Source organism: Macaca mulatta, chromosome 14, assembly GCF_049350105.2.
Source record: "Macaca mulatta isolate MMU2019108-1 chromosome 14, T2T-MMU8v2.0, whole genome shotgun sequence".
Taxonomy (NCBI): domain Eukaryota; kingdom Metazoa; phylum Chordata; class Mammalia; order Primates; family Cercopithecidae; genus Macaca; species Macaca mulatta.
Window position 1 is genome coordinate 54,196,108 of NC_133419.1, and position 21,633 is coordinate 54,217,740.

At 46.6% G+C, this 21,633-nt stretch overlaps 1 protein-coding gene, 1 long non-coding RNA gene and 1 pseudogene across 8 annotated transcripts in view; 2 read left to right on the plus strand and 1 right to left on the minus strand.

Moving 5' to 3' along the window:
- Nucleotides 1-20,123, plus strand: part of GALNT18 (polypeptide N-acetylgalactosaminyltransferase 18) — a 362,102-nt gene extending 341,979 nt beyond the window's left edge. For all 6 annotated transcript variants that reach the window (XM_077963393.1, XM_015114859.3, XM_015114860.3 and 3 more), the window contains one exon: nt 19,714-20,123. In XM_077963393.1, the coding sequence (XP_077819519.1) occupies nt 19,714-19,860 (147 nt within the window). In that variant the 3' untranslated portion in view covers nt 19,861-20,123. The remainder of the gene's footprint in view (nt 1-19,713) is intronic.
- On the plus strand, nt 15,082-15,616 carry LOC701909 (small ribosomal subunit protein eS17 pseudogene; annotated as a pseudogene). Its single transcript, XR_001439551.3, has one exon. The product of XR_001439551.3 is annotated as a small ribosomal subunit protein eS17 pseudogene (transcript).
- The window catches only part of LOC144334303 (uncharacterized), a 39,428-nt gene continuing 33,777 nt past the window's right edge, over nt 15,983-21,633 (minus strand). The window contains exon 2 of the long non-coding RNA XR_013404013.1: nt 15,983-18,275. This is a non-coding gene — a long non-coding RNA (uncharacterized LOC144334303). The remainder of the gene's footprint in view (nt 18,276-21,633) is intronic.

Here is a 21,633-nt window from a genome sequence, read left to right on the forward strand (position 1 = left end):
GGCTAATCCTGGAAGGCACAGTGGGGAGCGGCCGAAGAGCCTAGAAGGGCAACTGGACCAGGCCTGGAGGCCACAGGACCTGGTGGATTTGGTTCTATGGGAGATGAGGATGTGCAACCCCAGGTCATGTTTAGGTCTGGGATTTTGAAAGCCCCCTCTGGCAGGGATTGTGAAGCTGGATTAGGAAAGATTCTAGAAAACGAAAGAGGCAGGATGAAGGGTTAGCAGGAGGTTGAGATGCAGTTTGAAAGTTTAGCCATTTCTTCCTCCCTCTCCTCCATGACCCTGGGGTCTTCGTGGCCTGCGTCATCCCCCAAAATCTCCTCTCAGCACAGGCTCTAAGGCCAATCCTAGGGGCTCATCCTAGGGAAATGTTGACAGGCACCACCAGGAGTCCTCTGATCGACAAGAGTACAGCTTCAGATCACTGCAGGAGGAGGATGAGCAGTGGCCTCTGGGCTGTCCTGGAATAGCCCCTGGAGGCCACAGCCCTGCCGGGCACTTGCAGCCCTGGGGACTTGGTGTCATCCAGACACGGGTATTCCTGAACTGAAGTAAGCATCAGCCCTCTTCAGACTCCTCTGCCTGTGAGCCTCAGCCTTTCTGCGTTCAGCCTTATACCGTTTGATGTTAATAGCACAGCAAGCCCACCTCCAAGATGAGACATTGAGATGAAGTCACCCTCCAAGATCACATGGCCTGAGAGTGGTAGATTCACTGGCTGAATCTGAAGCCCAGGCTGCTTTGACATCCAAGACCTGCACCCAGACACTTCTACCCTCTTTCCAGCCCTCACAGAGTCCTTCCCACCCATGCTCTGAAGTCCCCACTGGAGTAACTCAGCCTCATCTCCTGTGCACACCTAGATGCCTTGGGGCTGTGGCCAGCCCTCCCCATGCCTCCCATCTTGCCTGTCCATCCTGGCTATAGTAGAGAATGAAACACTGTTGTAAAATGGGCATTCTTGAGGCAAAGTCACCCCAAGTTCCAGCTCCCTCCTTCCCTTATCCCAGGGCATGGCTTGAAAAGGCAGCCCCACACAATTCCTGCTTAAACAGACATAGCAATCAACAAAGCAGGCGTCTGCGGCACACAGCTCTTCGGTGACTGGGCAGTTTTCAGCCACTTTGGCATACGTCTAATTAAAACTCCCCAGAGTGCTTTGGCAACCATATCTTTGATCATTCTACAAAAGGGAACCATTTGGAAATATTATTTTTGAATTATTAGTTTGCAGACCCAGAGCAGCCACTCTCACTTGCTATTTAATAATTAAAATATGTGAAAGTTTTGCTTACTGCAAAATGATCAATATTTATCAAGTGACCTGGAATCTCTCCTCAGGACCTCATTGATGAGGAGCTGCTGTTGACAAGACCTGAAGAAGCCCGGAGCCTCTTAAATGATTAAAGTCTTGTGCTTGGGCTAATTTTCTTGCAACAGGTTTTAATCTTTGCAAATTGCATTCAGATCCTACCAACTAGGATGTTCTGGTATAGAAGTTGGGCTGAAAGGAGCTTTTCCTGGGTGCATTTCAAATCTCCTTTCTCGTTTCACATTATGCACTATTTATTCTCCTGAGGACCACATTTAAGCTCCGCAGACACTGAGGCTGAATTAATTTTAAAATAATCTGGTGTGTTTTCCCAGGTTCTCCTACAAAGAAGATAGGCATTTGCATATCTTAGTGTTCCATCTCATACCCTGATTTTCTGCTTAACAAATAACATACATTTCCTCTAACTCCCGCAAGCTCTTCTGAATTTCCAATACTTCAGGCTGAACCAGGACAGCATTAGATACTGACACTGAGAAACTGCATTTGATGAAAACATCTCTTGGCAACGCCGATAGGCAGGGCTCTGATGAGCAATTTTCCAATGATGAACAGTCTTTCCTTTAGTTGTTCATCAAACATTTATTGAGCATGGGGGTTGGACAGGAGGAATGCAGATATAAATCAGACACAGCCTCTGCCCTCAAGGAGCTCACGGGCATGTAAACACAACAGAACCGAATAAGAACAGAAACCAAGGGGTGTGCTGTGTTCTGAGAGCCTGGGATGACCGACTTAGTCTGCAGAACTCAGACATGGCTTCACGTAGGAGTCTTGTTTGATCTATATCTTAAAGGTTGCAGAGACAGTTTCCAAGCATAGAAAGAACATCCCAAGTAGAAGCTCACTTGGGCAAAGGCATGAAACAGCCAAGCATATTTTAGGAGTAGGAATCCATTGTCTGGTGTGGGTAGAATTTGGAGTTTTTGATGGGGCAAGAAGGAGATAAGTCATGTAGAGCAGATAATGGTAGTTGAAAGCCATACCAAGAAGATGGACTTCACCTTAAAAGCAGAAGGAAAGAATGGGGAAGGTTCTTAAGTAGTAGATTTCCACGGTGGGGTGTGCAAAATCCCCCTGGCAGCTGAAAGCGGGGTGGATCAGAAGGAAAGAGGCTAGAAACAGGGAAGCCAGATAGGGAGGAGACTATTCCATTGTTCCGGGAAGAGATGGGAGGACTTGGATGCCACAGGGGTTTGGGGACAGATAGCTATCAGGGAGGACTTTGAGAGACATTTCAGCAGGTTGTTGCACAGTGATGGATTAAATGACAGTAGTTGGGTGGTGGAGTGGTTCTTAATATAGGACCATTGCCAGCCCTGTGTTTGAGAACATTTGGTGGGCAGGCAGAATTGCCTCCTTCAAGCTACACACCCATCTCTAAACAGCCAACGCCTCCCACATCAGCACATGAAAAAACTTCATTAATATTAAAAGTGGTAGTTGTTGCCTTCAGTGATTTTTCCCATTGGTGATTCCTCCAGGATTAAAGAACTTCCAAAACTACTGGGATGATAAGTTCATATGCATTAAGTATATGTCTTTCAACCTTCTGAGAGTAGTCTCTATACCGAGATTTGGGGGATTCTGGGATTCAGTGATGGGTTTCTGTGAAAGAGGCATTTGGTCAATGACCCCTGGACCAATGGAGGGAGAGGGAAGAGGCAGATACCAGGTCACTACAGAGAAGAACTTTGTGGCAGGATACTTGTCAAGCAAAGCAGAGGACTGACTCTCAGTAGTAACAAGGCCACCTCTCCACCTGCAACTACCATTATTTCTTTGAATGGTTTATAATAGCCTAACGTTAGAGGGAGTCCTCTGTTCAAAGATGTTATTGAAGAGATTCTTGCTCTAGGAAGGCTATTGTCATGATGTGTTCCTCCAAGCTCCCACTTTCTGAAAGCCCATCTGTATGTTTGAATGCATGGTTAAAGAATTGAGGACTATTTAAGACCAGAAATAGCTCAGGAGGGTCAGTGTTCTACCTGCAGATATCTGAAGGGCTGCTTTGTGCAAGGGCCCAGCAGGCTTGTCCTGTGTAGCCCTGAGAGGACCAGCAGGGGGAAATCAGGAGCAATTTATTGAGCTGCTTTTTCATAGAGTTGTCAATGAGGCTGATGGCTTGGGCAGGTGGTGAGTTCAGGAGACCATCAGCAGGTTGTCAAAGGCTCTACAGCTCTCAGTGGAGTTGGGCTGGGTGATTTTTAAGGGCTTATGGATCCTGAAATTCTGTAATTCTAAGCTCCCGAAGTTAGATGGCAAAACCTGAGAAGGGTTTTTTTCCACCTAGAATTCTCACTGGGCCAGCCTGAATACAAAGCATTACAAATTCGAGAATGACACTCTTAATCCTCTTAATCACACCTTATGGCATCATTTACCCATTATTTCAACCCACGTCCCTCTCTTCTTCCATCAGCCAACAGACTAGAGGGCAGGACTGTGTCTCACACTTCAGTATCTCCAGCACCTCATGAAAAGCCAGAGACAGAGACGGCACCCAGCATGCTGTTGATCAAATGAAGGAGTCTTTTTAAAAAATTCACAAATCTTAACCAAAGGCCCCTTGTGTGCAAGGTCTTGAGCTAGGTTTGTGGGAGCCCCAAAGATGAACAAAATCCTACCCCAGTGATTGTCCTCGGATGTATGCATGCTCACTGAAGAAAAAAATAAAGTCATACTACAGTATTTCAAGAAAATTTCATGTTAATAGTCCAAGGCTCCTGCTTAGTTGGAAAATTCCCCATTCCTGCAGTGAACACTTTTAGGGGGTAGCGCATCCCACGTGCAGTCCACAGACATGCATTATGTAGATTTCTCAAACTTATGGCATAAACGCACACTTCTTCCGATCACCTCAGATTTGGAGGAGGGAGGTGGAAATATTTTATAGTAAAACAGATATGCATATTGCATGAAGTGGAGTGCAAATTTAAATGAGTATTTTTTAAAACAGGAGGCTCTGATGAAATCTCAGGTTGTTCAGACTGTCTCTCATGTTGCCCTCATACTCTGGGTTCTTTGGCAGGAACGCCGGCAAGGCCCAGCTGGGAGTTCAAGGGCATGCAAGGCAGATGCCACACCCCAGCTCCCTGTGCTTGCTTCATTCTCAGAGCAGCACCGATGCATTTTCCAAGTGGGGAGCATTGCGGATAGCCACGGAGATGTCTGTTAATGCCAGGAAAGGAGAGATTTTCAAGACTAGATGAGACTGCCTGGAAGAGACTGAGCCCCTAGCCAAAGCTGCCTGTCAAGGGACAATTGGCTCTGATATGTGAGGTCTAATTTGATAATTTGATGCAAGATAAGTAACACATGCAAAGACGAATCTATTTGCAGAGCACATTTCCCAGAGAACACCACTAATTCTGCCAAAGAATTTCCCCATGCTGGAGGAGGAGGAGTCCTTGACTTTCTCCTGCTCCAATCCCCAAGTGCTGTCAGCAAGTCCAACTTCGAGAACCTTTTGTGTTGAAAAGAAGAGACAATAATCGAGTATTTCATTATGGCTCCAGAATAAAACAGCCTTTCATTTCCATGTCATATGAAGGGGCAAGTGTGGAACTGTCCAGTTTTGAGGGACTGACAAAGCTTCGTTTAGGCCTTGGATGTACTATTAGTTATTTTTGGTTTACGAAAGTTAGCACTTCCCTCCTCCCCCTCATCCCACAGATATCAGGGACCAGGACTAGGTGTGATGGCTCAGCTCCCCACTACCCAGACCTGGGTGAGATTTTAAAATGTATTGCTCAAACATTTATATGATGTTTACTATGTGCCTGCACTACTCTGTTTTATAAATGTTACTTAATCCCTATGATAGTGCTATAAGGTACTATAACTATCCCCAATTTTATAGAGGAGGAAACTGAGGCATGGAGAGATTAAGTAATTTGTCAAAAATCAGATCTGGGAATCTCTGCCTCTGGGGTCCATGCTCTAAACCACCATACCATGGTCCCTTGTCCTGCCTCTGGAAAATCAGTGGATCACTGCAATGGGAGTTTGGGGCTGGGGCCTCCCTGCTGAACCGGTCACAAATATGTGTGAACTGGCTGGATCCCTACCTCCTCAGCAAGCTCCCTCCAGCCATCGTGCTGTCTCCATAAGCCCTCTCCACCTGTGCTTTTGCACTTGATGTTCCTGTTACCCCACCTTCAGTCCAAGGGGCCCTTCACACAACAAGCCCCAGGCAGAATCTCACTCAAAGGTGAGACTAAGAAAGAGAACACCCAAGCACTTAAAAAAAACATGAAAGGCTTTACTAGTAAATCAGGTGTTGAGTATTCATAATACAAAAAGACCACTTAACTCTACCAAAAAAGGGGACTTAATCTCAGGGTTTCTTTAACTAGCTGTAATGTCCCACACATGCTTTGAAGTGTTTGATTACTAATCATTAACTACTTAACCTAGAAACTCCTGAGCTCACCATGCTTAAAGCCAAAGACCCACTGGGCCGCTTGCCCATGGAAAATTAATTAAAAAGGAAAGTGGAATGGGAATTCTGAAATAAGCAGAGAAGTCTTTGGAATCCGCGAGTTAGTACACACAAGCATCCTTGTAAACTCCTTGATTGTAAAAGTAAGACCAGCCTGAGCCTAACCCAAATATTCCAGATGTTCTACCTCAGGGTGCAAGCGACCAGCTGGGCCCAGCCTTTTCCTGACAGGGGGTCATAGCTTGTGGTCTCAAAGTGTGGTCCCAGACCAACACCACCAATGTAACAGCACCTGGGAACTTTAAAAGGCACATTTTCAGGCCTTATCTCAGACCTAGTGAATCAGAAGTGAGAGGGGCAGTGATCTATACTTTAACAAGCCCCCAGGCAACTCTAACTCTTACATTCCAGGAGGAACAGGCCAATCTGGTGCTAGCTGTTCCACACGTAGGCACCACAGACACACACTTGGGAAACTGAGGCAGAGAGGTGCTTAGCTGTGTAATAACCTGGGATCTGCTCCTCGGTGCCCAAGAGGCTCATGGACTGTGGCTTCCACACGTCCCAGTCTACACACAGTTCTCTATATTGAGACACAAATTGAGTGCCCCAGCATGCTCTGTCTCCTTTTGTAAGTGAGAAGACTGAAGCCCAGAGTGGCTCAGTCATTTTCCTGGGGTCACATGGCCAAGGCGAGGCACAGAGTCCTAGGTTCGTTGCTTCTGCTGATGCCTTTCCAGTTCCTATTCCTGAGAGGCCCAGAAGGAGGAGGAATTAGGCTGGGAGGTAGGAACCTGGCTGTAGGAATTATTATTAGCCTTCTAAATACTATACATTTCAACTTTTGATTTTTTCTTTTTTTTTTTAGCTGCCGTTTCCATATTTAATTTGGTTTTCATTCCAATTAAGTTCTCTGTGTGCTATGGCTTCTCTCCTGCCAGGTTTAATTGCCCTTACTTAAATTCTTTAATTAAAAGTATTGTGTGTTTCCAGATTATGTAGTTGTAGTATTACACAAATAATGTAGATGACAGGCCTGGTGAACCAAGTGACTGTGCCCTCCACAGAGGGAGGGGCCAGCCCAGGTCTCTGCATGAAGCCCCAGCCTAAGGCCATGAGACTGGCCCAGAGGATGCAGATTGGACCCTGGGAGTGAGGACAGAAGTTGGCTAACAAGTGTCCCTTCTTCCTTCCTTCCTGCAATGCTGTGCCCAACACAGCACTACCCAGAGTGACCTGGTTAACCTGTCAGTCAGATTCTGCAATGGCTGGCCCTGTCATTCAGATTAAAAGCCAAAGTCTTGCTTGTAATTCCAGCACTTTGGGAGGCTGAGGCAGGCAGATCACCCAAGGTCAGGAGTTCGAGACCAGCCTGGCCAACATGGCAAAACCCCGTCCCTCCTAAAACTACAAATATCAGCCAGGCGTAATGGTGCATGCCTGTAATCCCAGCTACTTAGGAGGCTGAGGCGGGAGAATCACTTGTACCTGGGAGGGAGAGGTTGCACTGAGGCGAGATCCTGCCACTACACTCCAGCCTGTGTGACAGAGTGAGACTCCATCTCAAGAAAAAAATAAAAAGCCAAAGTCTGTTCAGTGGCCACAAGGCCCTCCCCACTTACCCTTACCTCTTGGACCTCATCTCCTCCCGCTAATCCCAAGCTTGGGGCCCATGACTCCCCGACCTCTGCCCTGGGCCACCTCCTCCCCTCCTCTTTGTCCTTGCTGAGATCTCAATTTTGATTGAGGATTTCCCCGGCCATCTCTTACAATTGCCGTCTGCCTCCAGCTCACCACCACCCCTGAGCCTCTTTCCCTGTCTACATTTTTATATACAACCTTATCACTTTCTCACATACTTTGGAATTTATTTTTCTGCTTTCCCTCCTAGAATACAGTCTCTACAAAGCAAAGATCTTTTTCTGTTTAGTCACTGATGTATCTCAGCGGCCTAGAATGGTGGGCACTCATTAAATATTTGCTGAATGGAAGGATTAATGAACAGTGTCTCTGCAGACGGCCCTCAGAGGAAACAGACCGAATTTTGAAGCTTGCTGAGGTGACCCTTCACCCTAGGCATTGGGGTACCACCAGCTCCCTCAGTCTAGTTCACCACCACTGTGATAGGCAGGGGCTGGGGCTGGCCACCATCCTAGTGAGGAACGTGAAGGGGGCAGACCCCCTGGGTTCCCAGCCTGGCACTACTGACTACTCATTTACTGACCATGTGACCCTGGACAAGTCTTCCAGCCTCTCTGAGCCTCAGTCTCCAAGCCTGTAAAATGGGGATAATTATTCTACCTCTCAGGGCTTTTGTCAGGAAGACCTGAAATTGGGCATGTAAAGCATTTGGCACAGTACTAAACAAATAGTAAATATGTGATAGTTGTTATTGCTCTCATCTCAGCTGCAGAACCCACAGGCAGAAGTAATTAGTAAAACACGAGGCTGCTCCCACGGTGCTGAACTTCCCAGGAAGGCACTGAATGTGGGAAAGGAAGGCTTCTTTGCAATATTTGTGAATGAAATTTTCCGAGAGAAGAAGAAAGAGTTTCAGTGAAAGAGGCTGAGGTCAAGAAGGGGGACAGGAGGAAGACAATGCTGGTGGCCAGTGCTATCTCCAGCATCAAAGGGTGGCCTGGCTCCTCTCTCCATACCCCGGATGTGTTCCAGGGAGCAGGTCAGGGCTCTGCTCAGCGATGCCCCACCATGGCCTTACTACCCATTCTAGAGGACCCTCCCCTCCCAGCCTCCGGGGAGGGAACTCTCCTGGCCTCATACTCCACCCCCCGACAGGCTCAGATATTCTCATGGAGGTTGTGTCCCATCCACTCGCCTCCCCCGCAACTCTTGGCCGTGATCCATCCCGCCCACATCCCTTCAGGCAGCCACATTGGCTGCCTCTGGCACAGGGTCACCGCACTTCTAGTCTCTAGGGTGCTGAGGCTGTGGTTGGGCTGGGGCCGGGCCTGGGAAATGTCTGATGGGAGTCTCTGAAGGACGCTTTATGTCTCAGAGACCTCTCTTCCTGCCTCCCTCTCTGGAACTTGGCAAGGTGCCCCTTGGAAGGCAAGCATAGAAGGGGCTGTGGTGTCTTCTGTGTGGGACGTGTTTCTCCAAGAGTCCATGGTCCCGGGTCTGCACAGCACCTCTCTGTTGGCAAGGCCTGGGCCGGCCCCAAGGATGAGCTGAGCAGCCAGAATCTTCAGCGGAGTGGGCAGCGGCACCTGGGCCGGGCCCCTGTTTGCTGTGCGCTTTGGTCATAGCCCCCACACTGATCTGTATGTTTTAGAGCTGATAACGGGATTTCCTATCAGTCCTCGGCTCATCCTTCCAGGAATCAGGACAGAAATGACCATCTGGCCCTGCAGACAATGAAACCAGAAGGGGGGAGAGGGTTGCCCAGGCCACACAGCTGACCACCAGGAAAGCGGCTGTGTCCTCAGCATCCTAGCTCAGCACTCTTCCCTTTCTGCCTGGCTCCGGAAGCGCCAATAGTTCTTGCAAATTAGAGAGAGTGGCTGGTTTTGGTCCCCTGCCTGCGTGCTGCTCCCAGCGTGGCGGGGAAGACAGACCACTGGGCTGGCAGGACTGTGGCGGGGCCGGGGAACTAGCCATAGATCTGTTCAAGAAGCATCAGCGACACAGCCCAGCCTGGGTGTGGGCAGCAGATATGCCCAGGCCACAAGGTTTTACACAGAAGCTAGGGAAATGTGGGCCATGGAGCAATGGTCTGGCCTTGCTTGGAGCAAGTGGCATAGGGGATGCCTCTGGGCCTAAAAGTCTAGCCTTTAAGGGACAGGATGGGCACTCAAGGTAGACTGAGGTCTGAGAGGACAACTCGAGGCTGTGCTTCACACCCATCAGGAGCACGGTGTGGCCCCAACGTGCCAACTCCTTGGCTAAGCTGAAGGGATCTCTTGTCCAGTGTAAATGAGGCAGTGACCCTGGGCGCTGTGGTCAGTCCTGAGGGACAGAAATTAACCAGAGCTTGTTCAAAGGAGGGCAGCCAGTTTGGAAAATTATACAAAATTGTCCCGCCAGGAACTGGGAAAGTTAAACCTGGAAATGCAGAGAACTGGGAGACGCTGGCCTCACCTCTCCTGCCAGAAGGGAAGGTGTAGAGGAACAGCCACTGGGGAAGCCTCAGGGGAGCTCTACCACTCCTCGGGGGATGCCAAGACAAGGATTTTAGCTCTGGGAGGGGCAGGCTTCAAGGGTGAGCAGCTAGGGGAAGACTGCATATTCCGGAAGGGTTAGATCCTTCTCCCTGGAGGTACCAAACAGAGCTGAAGGGCCCCATGGCCCAAGTACAGACGCCATTCAGCACGTGAGAGCGAGAGGCTGGCCTTCAAGGTCTCTTTCAGCATGGGGATTCCAGGGCCCTTTCTAGGCTTGTCCAAGGGCCCCTTTCAGAGGCCGAGCCTGCAGGTTTCTCCCTGGCAACGGGTGGGCCCCAATAGCTGCTGTTTCAGTTTCCCGTTTATTATTTGGTCTCTGTGCTGTTGAGTACACTGAATCACTGCTGTCCCCAGGGAAGGCCCCTGGGGTGTGGGGCACAGTGGGTGGGACCTTGCTTTATTCTGTGAACGCTTCTGAATAGGTTTGTGTGATCTGCTGGGCCATCTCCCCAACACAGGGAGTTGGGAATCCCATATCCCCTCCCAACACACACATACACAGTCCCCGCCACGCCACCCCCAGCCCCCCACGCCACCCCCACCCCCCCACAACCCCCACCCCACTCCCAGCTTCTCAGTCCCTGCCTCCTTCACCTGTGACTCAAGTCCCTTCTCAGGGAGCTGGATTTTTTAATTGAACAACATGGATACATACAGAAACATGTATAAAATACATAGTTTCAACTCCATGGTTTAAAATAAAGCAAATCCCTAGGTTTCCATCACCCATCTCAGGAAATAGGACTCTGCCAACAACACCCTTGTGAGTTCCTGCCTATCACCTTCCCACTTCCTTTTCCCCAGAGCTGACCACCATCCTAACTTTCACATCATGGCTTTTCCTGTTTGGGAAGTTTATATAAATAGAATAATGTTTGTATTTTGTCTGGCTTCTTCTGCTCAACATTGTGTTGGTGAGATTTATCCTTATCGAGTATAGCAATAGTTTGTTTTTATTGCTATATAGGATTCCATCATATGAATATACCATGAGTTGTATGTCTGCTGTACTATTCATGGGCGTTTGAGTTGTCTCCAGGTTAGTTTTATAAATCATGTTCTAGAAGGCGTTCATGCGCATGTCTTTGGGGTAAACATTTCTGACAGAAGTGTTGGGTCATAGGATTATATATGTTAACTATAGTAGGTACTGCCCATTTCAACAGTTGTAAGTACTGAAGTTTTTTTTTTTAAGTCTTAAATTGTTAAAAAAAAAATTTAATTCTTAAGTCTGTGTTAGGCCATTCTTGCATTGCTATAAAGAAATACTTGAGACACTGGGTACTTTATACAGAAAAGAGGTATAATTGGCTCATGATTCTTCAGGCTATACAGGAAACATGGCTTCTGGTAGGGCCTCAGGAAGCTTTTGCTCCTGGCAGAAGATGAATTGGGAGCTTGCAGGTCACATGATGAAGGCAGGAGAGAGAGTGGTGGGAGGAGGTGCCACATACTTTTAAATGACCAGATCTCATGTAGACTCAGAGTGAGAGAGCTCCCTTCTCACCAAGAGGATGGCCCAAGCCCATCAAGAGGGATCCAGCCCCATGATCCAAACACCTCCCACCAGGTCCCACCTGCAACATTGGGGATCACATTCAACAAATATCCAAACTACATCAATGGGTACATAATAGTTGAATATATTTATGGGGCATATGTAATGTTGTCATACAGGCATATAATGTGTAATGATCAAATCAGGATAATTGGGTTATCTTTTACCTCAAGCATTTATCATTTCTTTGTGTTAGAAACATTCTAATTCTACTTTTAGTAATTTTAAAATATACAATAAATTATTAACTATAGTTATCCTGTTGTATTACTATTAGAGCTTATTCCTTTTATCAAACTGTATTTTTGTACCTATTAACCATCCCCACTTTTTCCTCTCCTCCCTACTACCTTTCTTAGCCTCTGGTAACCATCATTCTATCTCCAGGAATTCATTTTTTTTTTTTTTTTAATTTTTAGGTTATCTGTCTTTCTGTGCCTGGTTTATTTCACTTAACATAATGACCTACAGTTCCATCCATGTTGTTGCAAATAATAGAATCTCTTTTTTCTTACTATAAGTTCTGGGGTACACATGCAGAATGTACAGGTTTGTCACATGGGTATTACATGTGTCATGTTGGTTTGCTGCACCCATCAACCCGTCATCTACATTAGGTATTTCTCCTAACGTTATCCCTCCCCCAGCCTCCTGCCCACTGACAGGCCCCAGTATGTGATGCCCTCTCCCTGCCGTGTCCATGTGTTCTCATTGTTCAACTTGCTCCAGAGCTGAGTTCAAGTCCTGGATATCCTTGTTAATTTTCTGTCTCATTGATCTGTCTAATATTAAAGGTGGGGTGTTAAAGTCTCCCACTATTATTGTATGGGAGTCTAAGTCTTGCACCTAGATTATTAAAGCAAGTTCTTAGAGACCTAAAATGAGACTTAGACCCCCACACAATAATAGTGGGAGACTTTAACATCCCATTGTCAATATTAGATCAACAAGACAGAAGGTTAACAAGGATATTCAGGACCTGAACTCAGCTCTGGACCAAGTGGACTTAATAGACATCTACAGAACTCTCCACCCCAAATCAACAGAATATACACTCTTCTCAGCTCCTCATCTGACTTACTCCAAAACTGACCACATAATTGGAAGTAAAGCACTCCTCAGCAATTGCAAAAAGGAACTCCCTCAAAACTGCACAAGTACATGGAAAATGAAGAACAACTTGCTCTTGAGTGACTACTGGGTAAATAATGAAATGAAGGCAGAAGTAAAGATGTTCTTTGAAACCAATGAGAACAACAACACAATGTACCAGAATCTCTGGGACACAATTAAAGCAGTGTGTAGAGGGAAATTTATAGCACTAAATGCCCACAAGAGAAAGCAGGAAAGATCTAAAATTGACAACCTAACATCACAATTAAAAGAACTAGAGAAGCAAGAGCAAACACAATCAAAAGCTAGCAGAAGGCAAGAAATAACTAAGATCAGAGCAGAACTGAAAGAGATAGAGACACGAAAAACCCTTCAAAAAATAAATCCAGGGGCTGGTTCTTGGAAAAGATCAACAAAATAGACCACCAGCTAGACTAATAAAAAAGAGAAGAATCAAATAGATGCAATAAAAAATGATACAAGGGATATCACCACTGACCCCACAGAAATACAAACTACCATTAGAGAATACTATAAACACCTCTACACAAATAAACTAGAAAATCTAGAAGAAATGGATAAATTACTGGACACCTACAACCTCCCAAGACTAAACCAGGAAGAAGTTGAATCCCTGAATAGACCAATATAGACCAATAACAGGCTCTGAAATTGAGGCAATAATAGCCTACCAACCAAAAATAGTCCAGGACCAGACGGATTCACAGCCAGATTCTACCAGGGTTACAAAGAGGACCTGCTACCATTACTTCTGAAACTATTAGAGGGACTCCTACCTAACTCATTTTATGAAGCCAGCATCATCCTGATACCAAAGCCTGGCAGAGACACAACAACAAAAGAAAATTTCAGGCCAATATCCCTGATAAACATCAATGCGAAAATCCTAATGAAATACTGGCAAACTGAATCCAGCAGCACATCAAAAAGCTTATCCACCACGATCAAGTCGGCTTCATACCTGGGATGCAAGGCTGGTTCAACATACACAAATCAATCAATGTAACCCATCACATAAACAGAACCAATGACAAAAATACATGATTATTTCAATAGATGCAGAAAAGACCTTCGATAAAATTCAACACCCCTTCATGCTAAAAGCTCTCAAACTAAGTTTTGATGGAACATATCTCAATATAGTAAGAGCTATTTATGACAAACCCACAGCCAATATCATAGTGAATGGGCAAAAACTGGAAGTATTCCCTTTGAAAACTGGCACAAGGCAGGGATGCCCTCTCTCACCACTCCTATTCAACATAGTGTTGGAAGTTCTGGCCAGGGCAGTCAGGCAAGAGAAAGAAATACAGGATATTCAGATAGGAAGGAGGAAGTCAAATTGTCTGCAGATGACATGATTGTATATTTAGAAAACCCCATTGTCTCAGCCCAAAATCTCCTTAAGTTGATAAGCAACTTCAGCAAAGTCTCAGCATACAAAATCAGTGTGCAAAAATCACAAGCATTCCTGTATACCAATAACAGACAAACAGAGAGCCAAATCCCGTTCACGATTGCTACAAAGAGAATAAAATACCTAGGAATACAACTTACAAGCGATGTGAAGGACCTCTTCAAGGAGAACTACAAACCACTGCTCAAGGACATGAGAGAGGACAAACAAATGGAAAAACATTCCATGCTCATGGATAGGAAAAATAAATATCATGAAAATGGCCATACTGCCCAAAGTAATTTATAGATTCAAGGCTATCCCCATCAAGCTACCACTGACTTTCTTCACAGAATTAGAGAAAACTACTCTAAAGTTCATATGAAACCAAAAAAGAGCCTGCAGAGCCAAGACAATCCTAAGAAAAAGAACACAGCTGGATGCATCAGGCTACCTAACTTCAAACTATACTACAAGGCTACAGTAACCAAAACAGCATGGTACTGGTACCAAAACAGAGAGATAAGACCAATGGAACAGAACAGAGACCTCAGAAATAACACCACACATCTACAACCATCTGATCTTTGACAAACCTGACAGAAACAAGCAATGGGGAAAGGATTCGCTATTTAATAAATGGTGTTGGGGAAACTGGCTAGCCATACACAGAAAACTGAAGCTGGACCCCTTCCTTACACCTTATACAAAAATCAACTCAAGATGGATCAAAGACTTAAACACAAGACCTAGGACCATAAAAATCCTAGAAGAAAACCTGGGCAGTACCATTCGGGACATAGGCATGGGCAAAGACTTCATGACTAAAACATACAAAGCAATGGCAGCAAAAGCCCAAATTGACAAATGGGATCTAATTAAACTAAAGAGCTTCTGCACAGCAAAAGAAACTATCAAGAGTGAACAGGCAACTACAGAATGGGAGAAAACTTTTGCAATCTATCCATCTGACAAAGGGCTAATATCCAGAATCTACAAAGAACAAACAAATTTATAAAAAACAACCCCACTCTTTACCAAGGACCCGCCAACATGGGCCGCGTTCGCACCAAAACCGTGAAGAAGGCGGCCCGGGTCATCATAGAGAAGTACTACACGCGCCTGGGCAACGACTTCCACACAAACAAGCGCGTGTGCGAGGAGATCGCCATTATCCCCAGCAAGAAGCTCCGCAACAAGATAGCAGGCTATGTCACCCATCTGATGAAGCGGATTCAGAGAGGCCCTGTAAGAGGTATCTCCATCAAGCTGCAGGAGGAGGAGAGAGAAAGGAGAGACAATTACGTTCCTGAGGTCTCAGCCCTGGATCAGGAGGTAATTGAAGTAGATCCTGACAGTAAGGAAATGCTGAAGCTTTTGGACTTCGGCAGTCTGTCCAACCTGCAGGTCACTCAGCCTACAGTTGGGATGAATTTCAAAACGCCTCGGGGACCTGTTTGAATTTTTTCTGCAGTGCTATATTATTTTCAATAAATCTGGGACAACAGCAAACATAAATAAAAAATAAATAAATAAATAAATAAATAAATAAAATAAAATAAAAAATAAAAAACAACCCCATTTAAAAGTGAGCAGAGGATATGAACAGACACTTCTCAAAAGAAGACATTTATGTAGCCAACAGCCATAGGGAAAACTCATCATCACTGGTCATTAGAGAAATGTAAATTGAAACCACAATAAGATACCATCTCATGCTAGTTAGAATGGCAATCATTAAAATGTCAGGAAACAACAGATGCTGGAGAGGATGTGGAGAAATAGGACTTTTACACTGTTGGTGGGAGTGTAAATTAGTTCAACTATTGTGGAAGACAGTGTGGTGATTCCTCAAGAATCTAGAACTAGAAATACCATTTGATCCAGCAATCCCATCACTGGGTATATACCCAAAGGATTATTAATCATTCTATAAAGACACATGCACATGTATGTTTATTGTGGCACCATTCACAATAGCAAAGACTTGGAACCAACCCAAATATCCATCAATAATAGACTGGATAAAGCAAATGTGTCACATATACACCATGGAATACTATGCAGCCATAAAAAATGAGTTCATGTCCTTTGCAGGGAGATGGATGAAGCTGGAAACCATCATCCTCAGCAAATTATCACAACAACAGCAAAGAACAGAAAACCAAACACCACATGTTCTCACTTATAAGTGGGAGTTGAACAATGAGAACCCATGGACATTGGGAGGGGAGCATCACACACTGGGGCTTATCAGGGAGTGGGGGGCTAAGGGAGGAATAACATTAGGAGAAATACCTAATGTAGGTGACAGGTTGATGGGTGCAGCAAACCACCATGGCATGCATATACCTATGTAACAAAACTGCACATTCTACTCATGTACCTCAGAACTTAAAGTACAATAATAAAAATAAATTTTAAAAACCCACCTACTCAAGCCTCAGCAATGGCGGATGCCCCTTCCCCAACCAAGCTTGAGCATCCCAGGTTGACCTCAGACTGCTGTCCTAGCAGAGAGAATTTCAAGCCAGTAGATCTTAGCTTGCTGGGCTCTGTGGGAGTGGGACCCACTGATCCAGACCACTTGGCTCCCTGGCTTCAGCCCCCTTTCCAGGGGAGTGAATGGTTCTGTCTCACTGGCATTCCAGGTGCCACTGGGGTATGAAAAAAAAAAAAAACTCCTGCAGCTAGCCCAGTGTCTGCCCAAAGAGTCACCCAGTTTTTGTGCTTGAAACCCAGCACCATGGTGGTGTAGGCACCAGATGGAATCTCCTGGTCTGCCAGTTGCGAAGACCATGGGAAAAGTGCAGTATCTGGGCTGGAGTGCACCATTCTCCCGGTACAGTCTCTCACAGCTTTCCTTGGCTTGGGGAGGGAGATCTCCCAACCCCTTGCACTTCCCAGGTGAGGCAACGCCCCACCCTGCTTCAGCTTGTCTCCTATAGGGCTATACCCACTGTCCAACCAGTCCGAATAAGATGAACCAGCTACCTCAGTCGGAAATGCAGAAATCAACCGTCTTCTGCATCGATCTCGCTGGGAGCTGCAGACTGGAGCTGTTCCTATTTGGCCATCTTGACAGTGAAACCAGAATCTCATTTTAATGTTTAAATATTATTCCATCCTGTGTATATACCACATATTCTTTATTCATTAATCTACTGGATACTTAGGTTGATTCTGTATGTTGTCTATTGTGAATAGTGCTGCAATAAACATGGGAGTGCACATATCTCTTCAATATGCTGGTTTCCTTCCTTTTGGGTATATACCCAACAATGGGATTGCTGGATCATACAGTTTTATTTTTGAGGAACTTCCATACTGTTCTCCATAGTGGCTGTACTAATTTTCATTCCCACCAACAATGTACAAGGATTCCCTTTTCTCCACATCCTCACCAGCATTTATTATTGCCTGTCTTTTGGTTAAAGTCATTTTAACTGGGGTGAGATGATTACAGTTTTTGCTTACATTTCTCTGGTAATTACTGCTGTTGAACATTTTTCCATAACCTGTTTGCCATTTATAAGTCTTCTGTGGAATGTCCAGATCTTTTGCCCATTTTTTAATAGGATGTTTTGTTTTCTTGCTATTGAGTTATTTGAACTTCTTATGTATCCCGGTTATTAATCTCTTGTCAGAGGGGTAGTTTGCAAATATTTTCTCCCATTCTGTGGGCTCTTTGTTTCCTTTGCTGTGCAGAAGCTTTTTAACTTGATGTGATCCTATTTGCCCATTTTTGCCTTGGTTGCCTGTGCTTTTGAGGTCTGACTCAAGAAATTGTTGCCCAGATCAATGTCCTGGAGTGTTTCCCACATCCTGGCGTGTTTCTCCAATGTTTTCTTCTAGGAGTTTCATGTCTCAGATTTTAAAGTCTTTAATCTATTTTGATTTGATTTTCATATATAGCAAGAGATGGGGGTCTAGTTTCATTCTCTCACATTTTCCCAGGCAATTTCTTGAAAAGACTGTCCTTTCCCCATTATATAGAGAACCAAGTCTTAAGACTCTCTTGAGATGTCAGTTGTTGCTATGGGAATGGTCATGGCAGAGTTAGATGATGTCCTTGGAGAAGTTTGCCACCTCTCCCTCTCTCAGTGCACTTCCCACTGTGAGCTGGAAAAGGCACAAAATGAAGAGCACCAGCCCAGCTCGTAAACGGAGGTGGAGGAAGTGGAGGAAGTGGAGGTGGGGCATGGGTGGGCAGTCGAGAACACTTCCTGGAGGAAATGGAGCAGGAGTTGAGCTTTGACACATGGTTGTGGCTTAACCTGTCATGGGAGCATGGGGAAGAATCCCAGGCAGAGAGCACAGCTTGCTTTAAAGTTCAGGAACCCTGAGTTAATGTAAATAGGATCAGAAAAGTACAAGGGATTTGGTACAGCTGTAGCAAAAGTCATGGAGCTTGGAGGAGGATCAGAGACGAGGCTAGAGAGAAGGGCAGCACTGAGCCATGGAGGCCTTCGGTGCTGCACTAAGGAGCTTGGGCTTTGTCCGTTAGGCCAAACGTGCATTTTCGAAAGATCACCACTCCCGCCTCTAGAGGTTGGAAGAGAGATCCATTAGGGGGCTGACACAGTTATCCCAGAGAGAGAGAAGTTGGTGGCCTGAACCAGGGCAAGTATGATGGGAAAGGGATAAGGGGACAGTCACATGACACAAGAGAGGTAGAACTGCCAGGACTTGAGGCCTAATTGGATGCTGAAAGGATAAATAAATGAAAATGTCCATGTTTCTCACACAAATACCTGAGACAGAAACACAGGAGTAGGTCCTGGGGAAAAAGTGAGTTTGACCATATACTGAAGTGCCATTAAGCTACAAGGAGTCCAATTATGAGGACCTCTACCCACCAAAGCAATTCCGTCTGCTTGGGAGGCCAAAATCTAGTTGAGCACAAGTTTGGTGGTAACTTGGAGATGCTCAGACAGTCCAGGATGCCACCTCAGGCTCACAGCCAGCAACCCAAAGGGTCTAGGCCCTGAAAGGATTTCAGTACAAAAATTGGGGGTTGCTATAGGGCTGATATGAAGAACAGAACCTCAAGGGGCTTTGGGTCGTAAACTGAATGAGAATGGCTACAAACATTCTGCAACATCAGTAGCATGGGGGAAAAATCTCACATGTCAGGACTCAGGGAGCCTAATGGCCTAATAGACAGTATCCAGGAGCTTTGGTTGAAACCAGTACTGATGACTCCAGAGGTCCAGTTTGGGGCATGGACCCTAGGAGCAGGAAGCCCCTGGCCTCTGGTGATGCTCAAATGAGGGCCAATGATGGGTTGTCCCAAGAAACTAGGCTTTTCAGAGAGGTGGCCCAGCCAATGGCTATGGGGAGCAAGGCCCAGCCCCTGGGGTAGGAGCTGTAGGTGCAAACAGGTGTGCCACAGCCCAGCTAGGTAGACAGAACTGGGGGTGGGGAGGTCTGTCTCCTAGCAAAGAACTAGGGCTTTGTGAAGAGAGCTGCGGCAGATTCAGTCTTCCGGAGGAGACAAACACATCAGCGATGGGGGAGCCTGCAGTTTCATGGGAATGCTAGCCTCCTGGGATCTGGCCACACAGATAATGTCAGCCCTCACTAGCCACTGGGCCTGAGGCTCCTGAATCTCCGTGTGTTGCCTCTATGCCCTCTGACCCCGCTCTCTGCCCTGGCCCCTAGGGAGGAGCCATCCAGAACCGCAAGTCCAAGCGCTGTCTGGAGCTGCAGGAGAACAGCGAGCTGGAGTTCGGCTTCCAGCTGGTGTTGCAGGAGTGCTCGGGCCAGCACTGGAGCGTCACCAACGTCCTGCGGAGCCTGGCGTCCTGACCCACTTGGGCCACTTCCGGCTGCCTCTTTGCTACTGTGTAGCACCTACTGCAACGCTGCCTGCTGTCCGTGTGGGGTTGGAGTCAGGGGAACCAGGTTAGTGGGCCCCCAAGAAGAGCTTTTTATTTCCTATTCAATTTTCGTGGAGTTTATAGAAAGACGCTAATTGGTGGGTGATGGTATGATATCAAACTATTTTGCAGTTGTAAATAGGTGACAAATGGAAAATATTTATAACTGACAATAAAATATTATTAAGAAAAGGGTTTTGCAGTCATTTGGTACTCTGTGGAGATTCATGCCTGGCTCCTTTGAACTTGAAGTTCTCGTAGCCAAAAATGTGTCCCTGTGTGCCCTTCTGGCTTCTCGTCCTTCGGAAAGGGAGTTTTAATGACCAGCACTCAGTGGGAGCTTGTTGTGCAAGCTGCCAGCTCTTTCATTAGACCCAAGGCAGCAAGAAGGGCACTATGACCTCAGGTTCCTACCCAGAGGGAAGGTCCCCTCTGCCTCTCCCATGGCAAGTGCCCCTCTGGAAGATACCTGCAGCCCTTCATTCCTGAGGAACCACAGTTGCTCACTGGCCACTGGAGTGTTGTCTGCTGGACTTCAGGCCACCCTGCCTTCTCCTGAAGTCGCCAACTTACCACCTCCTTTACCCCACAGAGCTGCCCCCGCCCAGCCCCTCATCAGGACACTGCCTGTGTCCAATTGCCAAGACCGTTCAGGCTCCTCCCATGAATCAGGGGTTTTCAGTTTCTCTTCAGCTGCCATAACAGATCTCCACACACTGGGCCGCTCACACAACAGAAAATGATCGTCTCACCGTTAGGGAAGCTAGGAGTCCAAAATCAAGGTGTTGGCAGGGCTGGTTCCTTCTGTGGGCTGGGAGGGGAATCTGCTCCAGGCCTCTCTTCTGGCTCCTCGTAGTCTCAGGCCTTCCCTGGCGGGGCAATGGCCATCTTCTCCCCCATGTCTTTACGTTGTCTTCCCTCTGTATGTGTCTGTCTCTGGGGCCCAAATTTCCCATCTGTAGGAGGACCCCAGTCATGTTGAATGACAGGCCACCCTAACAACCTCATTTAACTTGATTACCTCTGTAAAGATTATCTCCAAATAAGGTCACGTTCTGAGGTACTCGGGATGAGGACCTTACCATATCCTTTTGGGGGGCTCAGTTCAGCCCTTAGCACCTGGCTCACTCATGCAGGGCTCCAGGTCAGCCCCCCTGGGCCAGCCTCAGGAGAGCAGCAGCGCCAGAGTGGAATCTTCTTTCTCAGAGCCCGCTGCCCAACTCGCAGTTCCTCCAACAGCTTCAGCAGGATGTTCCTTGCTGCAGTCCAGCAGCCCTGCTTCTGGTTGGGGGAATCCCCCTTTTTCAGGTTTGAAGGACTCCCCCCCATCCCCCTGCCCAGCACCCCCTCCAGCTCCCTAGCTCACAGCAGAGCAATGACCAATAACAGGTGCTAAGACAGGAAGGACAGGAAGCCCTTTGTGCAGAGGTTTCAGCCCCTCCCCCATCCTCACCTTCCCTTAGTCCTCTTTCCCCAGGGATTCTCCTACTCTGGATCAGTAATTTATAGTTGAAAACTGATGAGCATGGGTGGAACCCCCTGGACCTATGGAACCCCCAAGGGAAGAGAGCCTGTTGTCTCAGGCACTCTAGCATACCCAGAAATCTATCCAGCCCAGGGCTCACCTGGAGGGGCCCCCAGGGCTCCCCAGGCCATATCATAGATTCCCCTTCAAGTTCACATTTAACTCCCTAAACAGCCC